At 39.0% G+C, this 16938-nt stretch overlaps 1 protein-coding gene across 7 annotated transcripts in view; it reads left to right on the top strand.

The window, feature by feature from the left end:
* Positions 1-16776, top strand: part of rab3gap2 (RAB3 GTPase activating protein subunit 2 (non-catalytic)) — a 38206-nt gene extending 21430 nt beyond the window's left edge. For 2 of the 7 annotated variants that reach the window (XM_057859835.1, XM_057859837.1), the window contains exons 26-35: positions 573-679; positions 762-828; positions 1472-1542; positions 1618-1653; positions 1729-1803; positions 4099-4314; positions 4488-4577; positions 14200-14409; positions 14481-14645; positions 16064-16772. In XM_057859835.1, the coding sequence (XP_057715818.1) occupies positions 573-679; positions 762-828; positions 1472-1542; positions 1618-1653; positions 1729-1803; positions 4099-4314; positions 4488-4577; positions 14200-14409; positions 14481-14645; positions 16064-16216 (1190 nt within the window). In that variant the 3' untranslated portion in view covers positions 16217-16772. Of the gene's footprint in view, positions 1-572; positions 680-761; positions 829-1471; positions 1543-1617; positions 1654-1728; positions 1858-4098; positions 4315-4487; positions 4578-14199; positions 14410-14480; positions 14646-16063 lie in introns of all 7 variants that reach the window. The other 5 variants (XM_057859832.1, XM_057859831.1, XM_057859834.1 and 2 more) reach the window with 5 other exon arrangements.
* Positions 16777-16938: the final 162 nt, after the last annotated feature.

Below are 16938 nucleotides of genomic sequence, written 5' to 3'. Positions count from 1 at the left end.
TTGAGGGGGGAGCTTCATTTACAGCATCAGTGGGTACAAACTATGTTAAAAAGTTTTGGGGTTTCTGTTTGTGGAGTGAGGCTGTGGAATAAGCTAGATGAAGGCCTCAAGTAATGTCCAAGCATGACCCAGTTTAAGAAGTGGCACAAGCACATGGTTTTCACGGGGTATTGGCAAAAGGAAGGGGTTTAATTATAGGGGGTTTTCACATATCTGTTATCGGCTAGTCCTTTTGTTGTTTTGTTTCTCTTGCATCTTATGTATATAGTTATTTAAATGATTTGTTTTTTTGATATGAGGACTAGTGAAATAGGGCAGACTGATAAAGTTGAGGAATATAAAAGGGGGGTAGGTTTTAATAAGCAAATGCTTCATCCTGCTCCTTTTTGGACACAATGAATACATTCTAGAATTATTATTATTAAATATTGTTGCTGTTATCTCAGTATTATCATTGGTTTTGTCAGATTTTTTGTTTTTGTCTTGTTTATTGTTTTAATTTTCTCATGTCCAAAATAAAGCATTAATTCATTTATGCATTACATAAAAATCTTTTCTGCATGTTCATGCAGAGCTGTTGGTAGCTGTGTGCAAGCGTTTCCCGCACTCCCTCTCCCCAAATTTGCTCTTCGCACATTGCTGCTGGGAGTATGTGGTGCAGTGGAACAAAGACCCAGAGGTTATAGTCACGCAACACATGTTATGATTTTTCTTTTCAAATGGATCATTTCTGAAATCATTTTCATTTGATTGTCTTCAAGGAGGGTGCACACTTGTGCCAGGCCATGGAACATCTGAAGCTGGTCTCTAGTCCACATATACAACTAGGTAGGAATTCTTTTTTTAACTTATGCACACTGATCCATTGTTAAGAAGTACATTTTATACACTGTGCAGTTTAGGCACCATATGTTTGTGTTGTATGGTGACTTATCACACCCATGTTTAGCTAGTATGAGGACATCCAGTGGCCGATTCTTAGTCTGTCCCAATTCAACGGTATCTTTACAATATATTATCGGTATGCAGTCAAATGAAAAAGTATTTGCCTACTTCTGCATTTTGTAGAACTGTATTTTATATTTCTTTGGGTTGTCTCTGTGTGATATTAAAATATTTTGATGAAGTGAAACCTTTCTGTGTGATAAATATGAAAAAAAAACAAATCATAAAGGGGTAAATACCATTTTATCAGACTATATTGGTCGCGGCGCAGTTGGTAGCTCGAGTACTTCTGGGACTGAAGGGTAAGCGGTTCGATTCCCAACTACGACTGCCCAGTTTGAATGTGTGCTAATGTAAAGTGCTTTGGGCATGGTAACCATGTACTGTTGATATATGTGCTATATAAGTACTCTCCATTTACCATTTTACCATTCATAGCATCAACTTGTATTTTAGTCTCAGTTAACAACAAAGTAACTGAATGTAGTCAGTTTCTTTATTGATGAAACCTGAATCTATTTCACAGGTATTTGCACCATGATGTGGAGTACTTTTATTGTTAAACGTTTCTCTGCTGCAGCCTTTCTCATTGAGAAGGTAAGCAGTCCATTCACATTCATAATAACAAGGAGATCTCGTTATGACCTAAGATTTTGGCCCCATGATTAACAGGTAGGCAAAGCTCCCAAAGATCGCCTGTGCCGACGGGTAAGTATCTTAAAAAAGTTTTATTTTGTGGCCTTTCTTCTAAAATCAATTGTGATGGGGTTTGTTCTGTTTCAGGATGTAGGAATGGGAGACAAAGCTTTAACATCCTTTCTAGGATGCTGTGTCCAGCTGCTTCAGATCCTCATGGAGGTGACTGGACTCTTGGTTAAAAATCAGTGTCCGTTGTCTTTTGTCAACTACTGTGTAAGTAAGGAGAGTACACAACATGGCATGAAGAATGGCCAGTGACTCGCATCAGTCTGGAAAAAGCATGAGTAGATGAAGCTTAGACAGTCCATCTGTGTTTTTTTATTATTTATTTTTAACTAATGGGGGCAACACGGGGTTCTCGTGCCTCAAAATTCTAAGATTTGGATTTCTAATCTTTCCTTATGCATCTTACAGTGTAGAGAGGTGGTGTTAAACTGGCAGCCCGCGGGCCAAAAATGCTCGCCCGGGGCTTGAATTGGGCCCACTGGAGTATTTCTGCCTGTCAACCATGTTTTAATTCATTCATTCACTAAAATCTTAAAATGATTGCATTTCTTTGTTAAAAATGAGAAGGGAATAGGAGTGCAGTAGTACATGTCGCATGTTGTTTTCTCTGAAAAGTCAATTTAGGTTATTAACTCAAAACACTAAAAACTAAAAATGATACTTCAAGTATTAGGAAAGTACTTGCAACTCAGCCTGTCACGATATGCAGTAAGTCAAATTATTGCACGGTAAATAAAAATGAGGGGGCTAATTTTCCTGGCTGCGATTTGTTGCTGTGCGCAATCGGCACACGTGCGTGTTGATTGCATATGAGACTCCAGTAGCTTTCACAGATTTTTATTGGCTATCAACATGCCGTACAAAATAAAGTTCAGACATCCAAAATAAGGAAACTCTTCTAAATTAAACATGGTAATACGTTAGCATTGCTACATTGAAGTTAATGGAAAAAAGACAATGTACTGACCACTTTAGCGTGCTATAAAACATTGGCAGTCTTCTCCACAAAAGGTGACATTTCAAACATGAAAACTCACTGGATTAAATAATTTGCAAGCGATACGAACCAAAGAAAAAAATCTATTACTAACACCACATGCTTGACAAAAGCGAAGTGCACTTTGTTTTTGTTTTTACTGAGTGTAAAGCTAACGGTTAGTGGCTTCACAAACATACTTCCGGTGAACATTTAAAATCACGTCATGTTCAGATTTCTGGAAGCAATCGCATATACTTCAGATTCTACACTAAGAATAAATTTAAAATTACACCAATTATGAAAAATCTGATTGGCAATGATAATATGATGTAATAAATAATAATAATTTGGCTTCAAATTTGTTGCGTGCGCACTTTCCAGGACAAGATGGCAGCCATTTTGGATCACATTATGACTTTTAATGGGCTCTATTTGGCAGACAACAAACATGACATTGGGGTTCTCACCCATTTCATATTCTGCACTTAACTAGTTTTAAAATTACTCATTATGCATTGTGTTTTTTTTAATATTTATAAATTTTAATATAGTTTGTTTTTTATTCAAGAATAACAGTTTATTGCATTTGAATCGGTGATTTATTAGGATATATTGTCACTATATTTGTGGTTGAATAGTTAAAAAAAAAAAAAAAAAAAAAAAAAACAGGCAATAATTTATGAGACAATATATAGCCTACTAAAATTTGTGACAGGCCTACTTGCAAAAAATGGTAAATTGACTGTACTTATATATTTATTTATCTGCATGGTTACCATGCCCAAAGCACATGTTTATGCGTTCACGCACACATTCACACAAATGGGGCTGCTGCCATGCAAGGCACTGTCAACCCATTGGAGGCAAATCAGGGTTCAGTGCCTTGCTCAAGGGCACTTCGACAGTGGGCAGTCATAGCCGGGAATCAAACCACTGACCCTTCGGTCCAAGGACAACTCTAGCTACCAACTGTGCCACGGCCGCCCAAAATACTACAATGAATTAAAGAATAGGTATACATACTACTAATACAAAAGCTGAATTGCATTTGGAGTAATGCCCCCTCCCTCCCAACGCATTTTACCTCATTCACTGCCATTGACAGTTATAGACATCAGATCCATTTCAACTGTGAAGGCTAGCATTTAGTAGTCAATTTACAATGCCTTGACGGCGACAGACGTCTAATTCGACTCGGCTAGCACGATCAAATAATTGCTGCCATCCGTCTCTGTCAAAATTGATTGGATGTCAATCACTACCAATGGTAGCGAATGAGTTAAGATTCCGCCCTCTTTTCTCAATGGTTTCTCTGCTCTAGTTTAGTAGTTTATTATTTTTTTTTTTCCATTGTGTTAGATTGCATGTTCACATTTGCATTTTCAAATTTCAGTCAAAATCAATCAATCAAACTTGTTCTATGTTTGCTTTTCTGATCCTTTTTCTCTGCGGTCCTTTCTCCCCTCTAGGCAGACGCCGCAGTGGCTGAAGTTCCTCCCCCAAAGCTGTCTGTGGAAGAGGTCTGGTGCGGAGCCGAGGGCCCGGCCTCAATAGCTGAACTGGCCATGGAGCAGAAAGGCGTTCACTATCCCCTGGTGCAACACCATTGTCTGTTAGCCACCCTGTTACACGCTGCCTTGACCTTTACACTGAAGGTCAAACCTCTCAGCCTGTTTGACAGCAAGGTGAGGACATGGGCGATAGCTTAACCCAAATTTATCTAGTCGTTGGAACAAGAAATTAGCATTATTTTGATAATGCTAAAGTTCTATGTGCGGGCAATGCGAATAGGGAAAAAAGAAAGTAGTTAAATTATTCCACTTAGTGATACGATGAAAATCTTCAATCATTCATTTAGGGTAAGAATGCTTTCTTCCGAGACCTGACCACCATTCAGCTAATGCCAAGTGGTGACATGGATCCAGGACTGGTCCTATTAAGACAAGAGGTGAGACTTTTCTCTTGCTCAACATAAAAATGGTCAGGGAATATTGTACCAAACAATTACAAAAGGTGGATAAAAATCAGGATTTTCTTCTAAATCAATTTAAACATGTAAATTGGTGTCCTGAGACATGAGTGTAATTTGAACTCCTTGCAACTCAAAACATTGAATCCATTCCAGGCCCCCTTAAAAATTCCCACAGTAATTATTTATTTCATGTGAACGCACCGAAACACCTTAATGACTAATTAAGCTGCAATCATATGAGTCATTCTACGCAGAGGATAAAGATTATATAAATACCTATGAGTATTTAATATTGTCCGTCTACATGTATTGCCTAAAGCTTATTTGTGTTCAAATATTAATCTCTTAAAGGCTGTTATACACTGAATAGGGATACTATCTGTTAGCTTGTTAATAGTGTTTTTCATTATATGTTAGCATCAGGCTAGTTGGAGTAAACATGCTCACTGCGAATTTTCAGCTGCGAATTTTAGCACGTTTTGCCCTCAGGAGTCCACCTTGCTGATCAATGTGGTTTGAAAAAAAACAAGGCATGTCCTGTCGGTGGGAAAGATTCAGAGAATTACCAAATTATTCACCACATTCCACTGACAAGTCACAATGTTCTTTTGGAAATGCCACACAACACAAGTTCAAGTCTCACATTGCGACAAAGTGGAGCGGTTGCTTTGAGATGATTGCAAGAGTACTACAACATTAACACAAGAGTAAAATATTCTGAATAAACGGACATACTCATTTTTTAAAAACATTTTTTTGTTGAATGGATAATTGTCTAACTGTTCCAAAATTAGTTTGGATGAGGTATCATTTGCAGGTACATGACAATGTGTAAAGTATTTGTTACTGTGGAGCGGCATAGAATTTGTATTATCAAGTTTTATAAAATGGAATGTTTCTTTTTCGTCACATGACAAAGCCAAAATCACCAAATACTTTTTGATACTGTAAATTAATTTCACAGTAAGGTTTGTGGAGAAGGCTCACTATAAAATTTATTTATTCTGTCCACTTTTACAGCACACCGCACAGCCCACATAAATTGACCGATTACACCATTCCAACTTCTCAATGTTCCCAAAACCCCCCCCCCCCAAAAAAACGGGAAGGAGGCTTTCTTTCATTTCATCGCTCATATGCACAAAAACACCAAAAAGCACCATTCATTTCAATGGCAAAAATATTTCATATTTCAAACGCTGCTTTTCCTACATTTTTTTTTTTTTGTTGAATTCACACATCAAAATATCCACAAAATCAAGGCCAGTTTTTCGCAAAACGTACAATTTGAAAAAAACTTTTCAATGACCCCATTCATTTCAGAAAGTACATTAAATGAATACAAACATTACAAATGCACGCCTGCGTCATTATTCTTGACTAAAATACTAACAAATGACTCAAAATTAACAGGAAATGACCCAAATCTGACAGGAAATGACCTAAAATCAACAGAAAGTGACCCAGAAATCCCGCTAGATCAGGGTTAGCCAAATCCGGTCCTTGAGGGCCCCTATCCAGCTTGTTTTCCATGTCTCCTTCCTTTAAAACACTTGAATCAAATGATCAGCTCATCAGTAAGCTCTGCAGGAGCCTGATAACGATCCTGATTATTTGAGTCATGTGTGTTGGAGGAGGGAGACATGGAAAACAAGCTGGATAGGGGCCCTTGAGGACCGACTTTGGCTACCCCTGCCTTAGATCAACAGGAAATGATCCAAAATGTATAGAAAGTGACCCAAAATCAGAGGTGGGTAGATTAGCCAAAAAATTTACTCGAGTAGCGTGACTTCAAAATAATACTACTCAATAAAAGTAGTTGTCGAAAAAAATTGACTTAAGTACAAGTAATAAAGTATTTGTTTGAAAAAATACTCAAATAAAGAATAACATTGTGAGTAACTATTTACGCTGTTTTTTTTTTTTTTCCCTCAGCACAAAGTTATCTATATGAACTGTTATTATTATACTGTACTATAACCTATTATCCAAAATCATTAAGCAATAAAAATACCCCCCAAAAAATCATTGATTTCTGGCTAGAAAAAAAAATGCAGAACTGAAGCATCATTCGTCCAAAGCGCATACGTGTTTGAATAGTTAACAAATAGTTCTTTCATGGTTCCTAATATGAAATTAAAAGGATCATATCCGGTTTTCCGTGGTCAGCCGGTGCCAAATAAAAACCGGGAGAGAGGTTAAAATCTGTGCTTTTGGGTCATATTGAAAGCAGCACTCTATGTCAAATACCAAATTTTTTACAGAGGTTTAAAGACGCCACGTGGTTGAACAGGCTGGCATGACCGTAGAACGGGAAGCTTGAGTCTGATTTGTATGATGGAGTCATGTGATTATTTTTGCGACCTCTCATTGGTGAAACTGGTAGAGCTACTGTTGGCATTTAATTACTTGTTTTGCCCAAACTAGCTGAGTAAGAGTAGTGTTTCTTCTTCACAAATCTACTTAAGTAAAGTAAAAGTATGGCTTAGTAAAACTACTTTTAGAAGTTCATTTTTCTCAAAAAGTTACTCAAGTTAATGTAATGGAGTAAATGTAATGCGTTATTACAAGAGATGTCCCAATCACGTCATTTTCAAAGTATCGGAATCGGCAAAAAAATATCGGACATGCCTTTTTTAAATAAATATATATATATATATATATATATATATATTTTTTTTTTATTAAATCGTTTTCTAATTGTATTTGTTACAGACAAAATGTCTTACATTCATCCAGAGTCTTTAGTTTTGGCTTAAAGTAGGGCTATCAATTTTATTGCGTTAACGGCGGTAATTAATTTTTTAAAAATTAATCACGTCAAAATATTTAACGCAATTAACCTATGCGCTGCACAACCCACTCACGCATCGTCGTGTTTAATCTATAATGGCACCGTTTACCTATTTATACAGCTAAAAGCCAGCGTAAAATGAGTAGAGTGAATTTTGGCAGTCTTTGGAGCCCTTTTTTAAATGGCTAAAGCCTCACAATCCCTCTTTCAGCAATTAGAAACTCTGTGGGAAGCAATGTGGGGAACAATAGTAGTAGTTGATCTTTTTCTTAACACCCTATGTTATTTCCCAACGCAGAGAAGATATATCAATTGGTGCCGCTACGCACAGTCATGGTTGCACTTCCCGTCATGCAATTAGGCAGAATAGTTAAATGGCTACAGTATCATTTACTGAAAGCTCAACAAATACACTAGATGGCAATATTTAGTCACAATATACAAATTCACATTTATCCTTTAAGAATTACAAGTCTTTCTATCCATGGATCCCTCTCACAGAAAGAATGTTAATAATGTAAATGCCATCTTGAGGATTTATTGTCATAATAAACAAATACATTACTTATGGACTGTATGTTGAATGTATATATTCGTCCAAGTTTTATTCATTTTTGTCTTAATGCATTGCCAAAGTGTATATGATCGGGAAAAATTATCGAGAATGATTGGAATTGAATCGGGAGCAAAAAAAAGCAATCGGATCGGGAAATATAGGGATCAGCAGATACTCAAACTAAAACGATCGGGATCGGATCGGGAGCAAAAAAACATGATCGGAACAACCCTAGTTATTACCCACCTCTGCCCAAAATCAACAGGAAGTGACCCATACACTGATGGACATCTAAATCATTTAAACTGGGAGGACTGAGATGTTCATTCGCCCTTCCCAGTCGAGATGAATTGGACGTGTAGTGCTGTCAATGGCAGGCAATGAGTTAATGAGGAAGATACCCGAATATGCCCCAAAATCAATAGGAAATGAACGAAATTCAACAGAATTATCACCGCGCAATATAAAAATTGCCAAATTGCAAAATTGCATTTTTAACTGTCTAAAACACGTTTGAATAAAATTTGTGTGTTTAATATTAACTCGTGCGCTCAATTGACAGCAAGTAAACAAAATGAAAGTAAAAAGGCTCACTATGTCAAGTAGGGCTGGGCGATATGGCCTTAAACATGTATCACGATAAAATGAGCAGATTTATCTCGATAACGATAAATGCCGATAAATTCGCCCAAGCGGACTGTTATATAATTTGAAAATCTGAATCAATGCATGAAATACAGATTAACTATTTCTTGTTGATTTATTGACCAGCATTCAATTTGATATACTGTATTTAACAATTGTACATGCAGTCTAAACATTAAATTTATAAAAATTAGGGCTGTCAAAATTATCGCGTTAACTGGCGTTAATTAATTTTTTTAATTAATCACGTTAAAATATTTGACGCAATTAACGCACTTGCCCAGCTCAGACATATTTAAATGTCACTAGAGTCAAAGGCCCACCTGTTAATTGTGTTTTGCGGAGTTTTGCTGCCCTCTGCTGGCGTTTGGGTGCGACTGATTTTATAGTGTAAGTAATTATTGCCATCAACAACGGCGGGCTACTAGTTTATTTTTTGATTGAAAATTTAACAATTTTTATTAAAACGAAAACATGAGGGGTTTTAATATAAAATTTCTATAACTGATTTAGAACTGATTTATTGTTATAATAAACAAATACAGTCCTTATGTACCGCATGTTGAAAATATATATCCATCTTGCGTCTTATCTTTCCATTCCAACAATAATTTAGAGAAAAATATGGCATATTATATAGATGGTTTGAATTGCGATTAATTACGATTAATTAATTTTTAAGCTGTAATTAACTCGATTAAAAATTTTAATCGTTTGACAGCCCTAATAAAAATGTATTGTAAGCAATAAGAATTCAAGTATGAACATTTATAACAGCGTGTATGACTTGAACAATGTACATTGTCAAAATCAATATGCCTGTGCAAACATGTAATTGTAACACAAATGACTTGCAGCTTGAACAGTACACTTCAAAAAGACAACTTATTGTTAATGGCTGCTGTGATATAATTATTAAATACAAGTGTTTACTTTATGGTTTAAGGGTTTTTTCCCCCCAGTGCATTTTTTCATAAATGCACGCACAATAAAAATAGCTGGGGCCATTTCTCGGTCATTATAAGTTTCGCCGTTGGATTGTACTTTATGCAGAATTCTTTACCATCACAAAAGCTATCAGAGGAATCACACACACAGACAGATACAAAATAACGCCACGTAGTAATTGCTAGATGCAGTCCGTGCCCAATCCACTCATTAAGTTCAGCCGTTTCGACAAGATTAGAGCCTCTATCCGACTCCATAACGTTCATTTGTAGCGTTAGCCGCTAGCTAGCGTTAGCCTGGCTACCAGTAGAAAGCACTGAAAGCACCATCTCCGGAAATCGTGAGAACAAAGGAGGACAGCGGGTGAAAGCCCGTCTGGATGCCACCAAGAGTCTACTAAATGTCGGTTGAAAGTTTGGTGAACCTCCCTTAAGCCACACTCCATCACGTTTTGCTTGTAGCGTTAGCTGCTAGCGTTAGCTTACCGGGCTTTTGTTTGATTGGCTTCCCGATGATCACGTGACTCCCTACGTAAGCACATTCACTGCTTTCTTAAAGGGGAATGAACATAGACGAACAACACAGAATCAAAGCGGGATGAAAAGACTATTTTCTTGTTTTATTAATTTACCGAATTTACCGACATGGTCAAAATTACGTCGGTCATCGTTAAGAATTTCGGTGACGGTAAATTTTCGGTTTACCGCCCTGCTCTAATGTCAAGTCAGCTGCGCGATGCGTTCAGGTACACCACACAAATACATTTGCCACATTACAACCCGGTTTGTTACATTATTAGAGGTATTATTATTTCCGCTGGGCGGCGGGAGGAGGGATGGGCTGCGCATGGCCCCCCCGTCCCCCCGGGCTGGCTGGGTGGGGGCCGTGGCCCTGGGTTGGCGCCCGCGCGGTTTCTCCGCCCGTCTTGCGTGGCTGTCGCGCGCCTGGTGGGGCTTGCGTGCTGCTGGATGTGGTAGGGCATGCTCAGGTTGGGGGTTCCGGTGCCGGGATTGGCAATGCGGCGGCGTAGGGTTGGTCGCCAACGGGCTTACACTCATAAGAGATTCACACGATTACTGGGTTCTAGATCACAGAACTGATTTGTGTACACTCTACCCCTTTCAATCACTTAGCTTATAGTCTTATAGACACCCCCACCCCCATTCTCCTCTTTCACTGGCCAATTGGCCCCCACATGGTGTAAACCGGAAATACATCTCGCTGACGATAGCACCAGCATATTAGTAACTAGTTTAGATGTTCAATGTATTTCTTGTTGTTGTTTGTGTATGTGTTTCTTTTCTTTCTTCTCTTGTATTTCTTTTCTTCTGTCCCCCCCATAATCCCTTCCTGTTCGCTGCTTTGTCATAATAAAAAGGTATTTTGAATGATCACAATGGGAGTATGTCAGACTCTCAATGTAAAACATTAAAACTGTTCAGAATCCGGGCACTTAGACTTCCATTCTCTGTGTCAAACAGCTGAACAGGACAGGTTTAAAAAAAATAAAAATAAATAAAAAATAAAAAAGAGGTATTATTATTTCAATTATTATTCCAATTTTTATTAGTTTTGCTCTTTGCAAGTGATAGTAACATCAGTATTAAGAATTAAGTGTAGGTTTTCGGGCTTTGGAACGAATTAATGGAATTACAGTGGGGCAAATAAGTATTTAGTCAACCACCAATTGTACAAGTTCTCCTACTTGAAAAGATTAGAGAGGCCTGTAATTGTCAACATGGGTAAACCTCAACCATGAGAGACAGAATGTGGAAAAAAGACAGAAAATCACATTGTTTGATTTTTGAAGAATTTTTCCAAATTACAGTGGAAAATAAGTATTTGGGCACCTACAAACAAGCAAGATTTCTGGCTGGCAAAGAGGTCTAACTTCTTCTAACGAGGCTCCACTCGTTACCTGTATTAATGGCACCTGTTTTAACTCATTATCGGTATAAAAGACACCTGTCCACAACTTCAGTCAGTCACACTCCATACTCCACTATTACCAAGACCAAAGAGCTGTCAATGGACACCAGAGACAAAATTGTAGACCTGCACCAGTGTGGGAAGACTGAATCTGCAATGGGTAAAACGCTTGGTGTAAGGAAAGCAAGTGTGGGAGCAATTATTAGAAAATGGAAGACATACAAGACCACTGATAATCTCCCTCGATCTGGGACTCCATGCAAGATCTCACCCCGTAGCGTCAAAATAATAACAAGACAGGTGAGCAAAAATCCCAGAACCACATGGGGGACCTAGTGAATGACCTACAGAGACCTGGGACCACAGTAACAAAGGCTACTATCAGTAACACAATGCGCCGCCAGGGACTCAAATCAAGGCCGTCTGCGGTTCGCTAGAGAGCATTTGGATGAGAGGACTGGGAGAATGTGTTATGGTTAGATGAAACCAAAATAGAACTTTTTGGTAGAAACACAGGTTCTCGTGTTTGGAGGAAAAAGAATACTGAATTGCACCATACCCACTGTGAAGCAAGGGCGTGGAAACATCATGCTTTGGGGCTGTTTTTCTGCAAAGGGAACAGGACGACTGATCTGTGTAAAGGATAGAATGAATGGGGCCATGTATCAAGAGATTTTGAGTGAAAATCTCCTTCCATCAGCAAGGGCATTGAAGATGAGACATGGCTGGGTCTTTCAGCATGACAATGATCCCAAACACACAGCCAGGGCAACAAAGGGGAGTGGCTTCCTAAGAAGCATTTCAAGGTCCTGGAGTGGCCTAGCCAGTCTCCAGATCTCAACCCCATAGAAATTCTGTGGAGAGAGTTGAAAGTCCGTGTTGCCCAACGACAGCCCCAAAACATCACTGCTCTAGAGGAGATTTGCATGGAGGAATGGGCCAAAATACCAGCAACAGTGTGTGAAAAGCTTGTGAAGAGTTACAGAAAAAGTTTGTCCTCCGTTATTGCCAGCTAAGGGTCCATAACAAGGTATTGAGATGAACTTTTGGTGTTGACCAAATACTTATATTCCACCATGATTTGCAGGTAAATTCTTTAAAAATCAAACAATGTGATTTTCTGTTTTTTTGTCCACATTCTGTCTCTCATGGTTGAGGTTTACCCATGTTGAGAATTACAGGCCTCTCTAATCTTTTCAAGTGGGAGAACTTGCACAATTAGTGGTTGACTAAATACTTATTTGCCCCACTGTAGTTCATATTCAAATTTAACTATACCCAGTTTTATCATGGTCTTATACAGTGTATGATTTTTGTTACAATTTATTTGTGTGATGCAGCTGCAAATATTATATAATTAAAATGAATGTTAAAATTTGGTACACTAGCCTTTGTTTGCAATTACAGAGGTCAAACGTTTCTTGTAGTTTTTCCACCAGGTTTGCACACACTGCAGGAAGGATCTTAGCCCACTCCTCCACACAGATCTTCTCTAGATCGTCAGGTTTCATGGCTGTTGCTGAGTTTGAGCTCCCGCCAAAGGTTTTGTATTGGGTTTTGGTCTGGAGACTGGGTAGGCCATGCTAGAACCTTGATATGCTTCTTACGGAGCTAATCCTTGGTTTTCCTGTCTGTGTGCTTCGGGTCATTGTCATGTTGGAAGACCCAGCCACGACCCATCTTCAATGGGTCTTGGCTCAATTTTCATCTGACTGAGGGAAGGAAGTTGTTCCCCAAAATCTCACAATACAGGGCCCCAGTCATCCTCTCTTTACTACAGTGCCCTCGTCCTGTCCTATGCGCAGAAAAACACCTCCAACGCATGATGCTACTACCCCCATGCTACAGAGTAGGGATGGTGTTCTTGGGATACTACTTATCATTCTTCTTCGTCCAAACACGATTTGTGGAATTATGACCAAAAAGTTCTATTTTTCTCTCATCTGACCACAAAACTTGATCCCATGACTCCTCTGCATCATCCAAATGTTCATAGGCAAACTTAAGACAGGCCTTGATATGTGCTGGTTTAAGCAGGGGAACCTTCCGCGCCATGCATGATTTCAAACCATGACGTCTCAGTGTATTACCAACAGTAACCTTGGAAACTGTGTTCCCAGCTCTTTTTAGATCATTGACCGACCTCTGCCATGTAGTTCTAGGCTGATTCCTCACCTTTCTGAGGATCATTGAGACCCCACGAGGTGATATCTTACATGGGGTGACCGTCATGTTTAGCTTCTTCCATTTTCTAATGATTGCTCCAACAGTTGACCTTTATTCACCAAGCTGCTTGGCAATTGCTCCATAGTCCTTTCTAGCATTGTGGAGGTGTACAATTTTGTCTCTGGTGTCTTTGGATAGCTCTTTGGTCTTGGCCATGTTACAAGTTTGAGTCTTACTGATTGTATGGGGTGGACAGGTGTCTTTATGCAGCTATCGACCTCAAACAGGTGCATCTGATTCAGGCTAATACATGGAGTGGAGGTGGACTTTTAATAGGCGGACTAACTGGTCTTTCAGGGTACGAATTCTAGCTGATAGACAGGTGTTCAAATACTTATTTGCAGCTGTAGCACCCAAATAATTTGTAAAAATTTTCTTTTTAGATTATCTCTCAACATGGACATGCATCTACGATGAAAATTTCAGATTACTCCAGGACAACCTGAAGTGGGCCTTGTTCAATTTCTTTGTTTTGTATTACTTCTGTGTTCATCCTCCAGTTTCTTCTGCGGGTGCTAACCGCCTGGGTACAGCATATTGACGACACGTCCGTCCCTCGGACGCTGCCGCCCACAAGTGGCCCGCGGGCCGACTGGTGGCCCTCGCTGTGTATGGATCTCGGCGGCCCGCTACAGGTCAACCCCGACATCCTGCGACGACACCTGGTGTGTCAGCTCTACAGCCAGGGCCTGGACCAGCGCGCGGAGGAGGTAGGGTGTACTAGTAGGATTGCACTTTAACGACGCCACGTTTGGACTTGAAACATGCTCGTGTTTCGCAGGTGATGTTAGAGGTTGAAGACAAAGACGTGTTGGGCTCTCAGCTACTGATGATCACGGGCCAAAGGTTGAGCTACTCACTGCTGCACGTGCAGAACCAGACGCAGCCTGCTATGGAGCTACTTGCCCGCCTGCCCCCCACCCTCTGCACGTGGCTAAAGGCTATGGTGAGAATTAGTGTTGCACTGATGCCAGTTTTTGGCTCCTGATGCTCATTACATCGCGTTTTTATGTAGAAAATATAAAAAAATATATATTTTTGTTTTAATTCTAAATTAATGCATAGTCACTCGAATGTAATTGCTATCATGTTTTGGTCAAACACTGCTTAACTTATGAATTAATAAACTCATTTCAATTCATGGCAGAAGCATAAAAAAGACCTTTCATTGGCCTTACCAAAATGGCCTCAGTAAAGCCATGTTGGGAGGGGTGATGTTGCCATAAAACATATTAAGTCATAACTTATCTTATTTCACAAACGATTTTTAAAAGATTATTGGTAACACTTTATAATAACTGTCCGTTTTACTAGCTAATAGATAATTAGTAAACTGTTGATAAATGATTTATTGTTGATTTGTGAAGTATTTGTTAAGTTTGTTAAGCATTTACAGGGTGTTCTTAACCTGAAACAGAGTTTGTGTAGAAACGTTTCAAGTTTTTGTGTGTAACACTTGGCATTTCTCTTTTCAGGTTAAGAAATGCCATTCACTTCAAAAGAAAAGGCATTTTGATAAGGCATTTTGCAGGCAGCGCTCATGTTGCATTAATGAAAATCTGCTATAGAACCAACAAATATTTGTACTTTTCTTTGTATATTTAACCAATAAAACTTATGACCTTCAACATAAAGTGTATATAGTTTTATTAAGATACATCAACTAGCATGGGCATTTAGAATGGGGTCAACCATATTGGAACACCCTGTAAATGCTTAACAAACTGTTAACGAATAATTCACAAATCAACAATAAATCATTTATCAACAGTTTACCAATGATCTATTAACTAGTAAACCGGATAGTTACTATAAAGTGTTACCAGATTATTTTATAAATGTCAAAGCATCTGCTATTTTCTCAGTGGCTGCCATTGACGGTGGTCTGACAAAATTTCTCCCCATCAGTAATTGCAACTTTGCGGTTCTGCGCATGCGCGTATTGTTACAGATGTCTTGTAAAGACTCTTTGTAAAGAATAAAATATGCACTTACGGTTGGCCGTGGATGCACACGAAGGAAAGTTCTCCTGACACACATCCTACCATGTGGCTGCGCTCGACACAACTGCACATACTGCATGTATTTACACCGTATTCATGTTGCACATCTTGAGTAGGGCTACTAGACATTGATAACTAGATCTTAAAAAGTGAATATTTTGCAGCATCGGCACGTTATTTCTTGGTAATCCCCGATGACATCATTTTAGTGCCGTATCAGTACCAACAATGGTGAGGATCCAGCTGCACTTTATCCATTTGTAAACTCATCTAGGTGTAGTATTTTGCATTCTTGCATTATTTGACAACAAAGACCTTTTTTGGTGCCCAATCCTCACTTAGGCATTTCTTGACTTTGCAGGACCCCAGTGAGCTGCAGTGCCCCTTGGTGCCCTTGCCTCAGACTAGCAAGCTGGTGGGCCACTTGATCGAGATGCTTCCAGAAAACCACGCCCAGTACAGCCTGGCATTGCACCTGTTGGAGGCAGTGGATGCCTTGACCATGGAGGAGTGACTCAACAAACGTTCATCCAGAACATTATGGGGTCCTTAAACAAATGCATTGATATAAAATGGGATATGCTCCTTACTTTTGTCATGCAGTCCATGTTTTTATTCAAATTATGTTCATAGATCTACCTGTTAATTTTTGATATCCCATATTTTTCTATGTAGCATTTATCAGTTGTGGATTATTTGAATTTGATTCTAATCTTTAATCAAAAAAGTATGATGAAGAAAAATACCTTGTTCAATATTGTACATACAGTATATGCAAGCGCTTGTGTACTCACAGTGCCCGTAAGCTTTTTATTCTGTACAGTAGTCCCATGTCCTGATGCTACCAATGGACAGAATAAAGAGATGACCTAACATGTATGCGAAATTGATGCTCATCAGTATAAACCCTTTCATGTATAGATTAGGATTTATTTTTATTAACTTTTACATAACACTCATTTAACTAGTTGGTTGCCATTGTTGGCACTGGCCGTCCATTTCAACTAGGAGGGGCGGATGAACAATTGTTGATTCCCCCCTTCCAGTTTAGTGCTGTCAATGGTTCAAACGTGAGCATTTACGGCCAAACTTTTTGAAATTGGCCTTCTACCTCTGTCAATGCCATTCAAAGAATTAAATAGTACGGGGGTGGGGGTGGGGGTGGGGGTGGGGGGTGGGGATGTGATTTACGTGTGACTTAAGACCATAAACTGTCTTTTTTATTCATTTTAATTT

Source organism: Corythoichthys intestinalis, chromosome 15, assembly GCF_030265065.1.
Source record: "Corythoichthys intestinalis isolate RoL2023-P3 chromosome 15, ASM3026506v1, whole genome shotgun sequence".
Lineage (NCBI taxonomy): Eukaryota > Metazoa > Chordata > Actinopteri > Syngnathiformes > Syngnathidae > Corythoichthys > Corythoichthys intestinalis.
The sequence above is the reverse complement of the archived record's forward strand: the minus strand, read 5'-3'. Positions and strand labels throughout refer to the sequence as shown.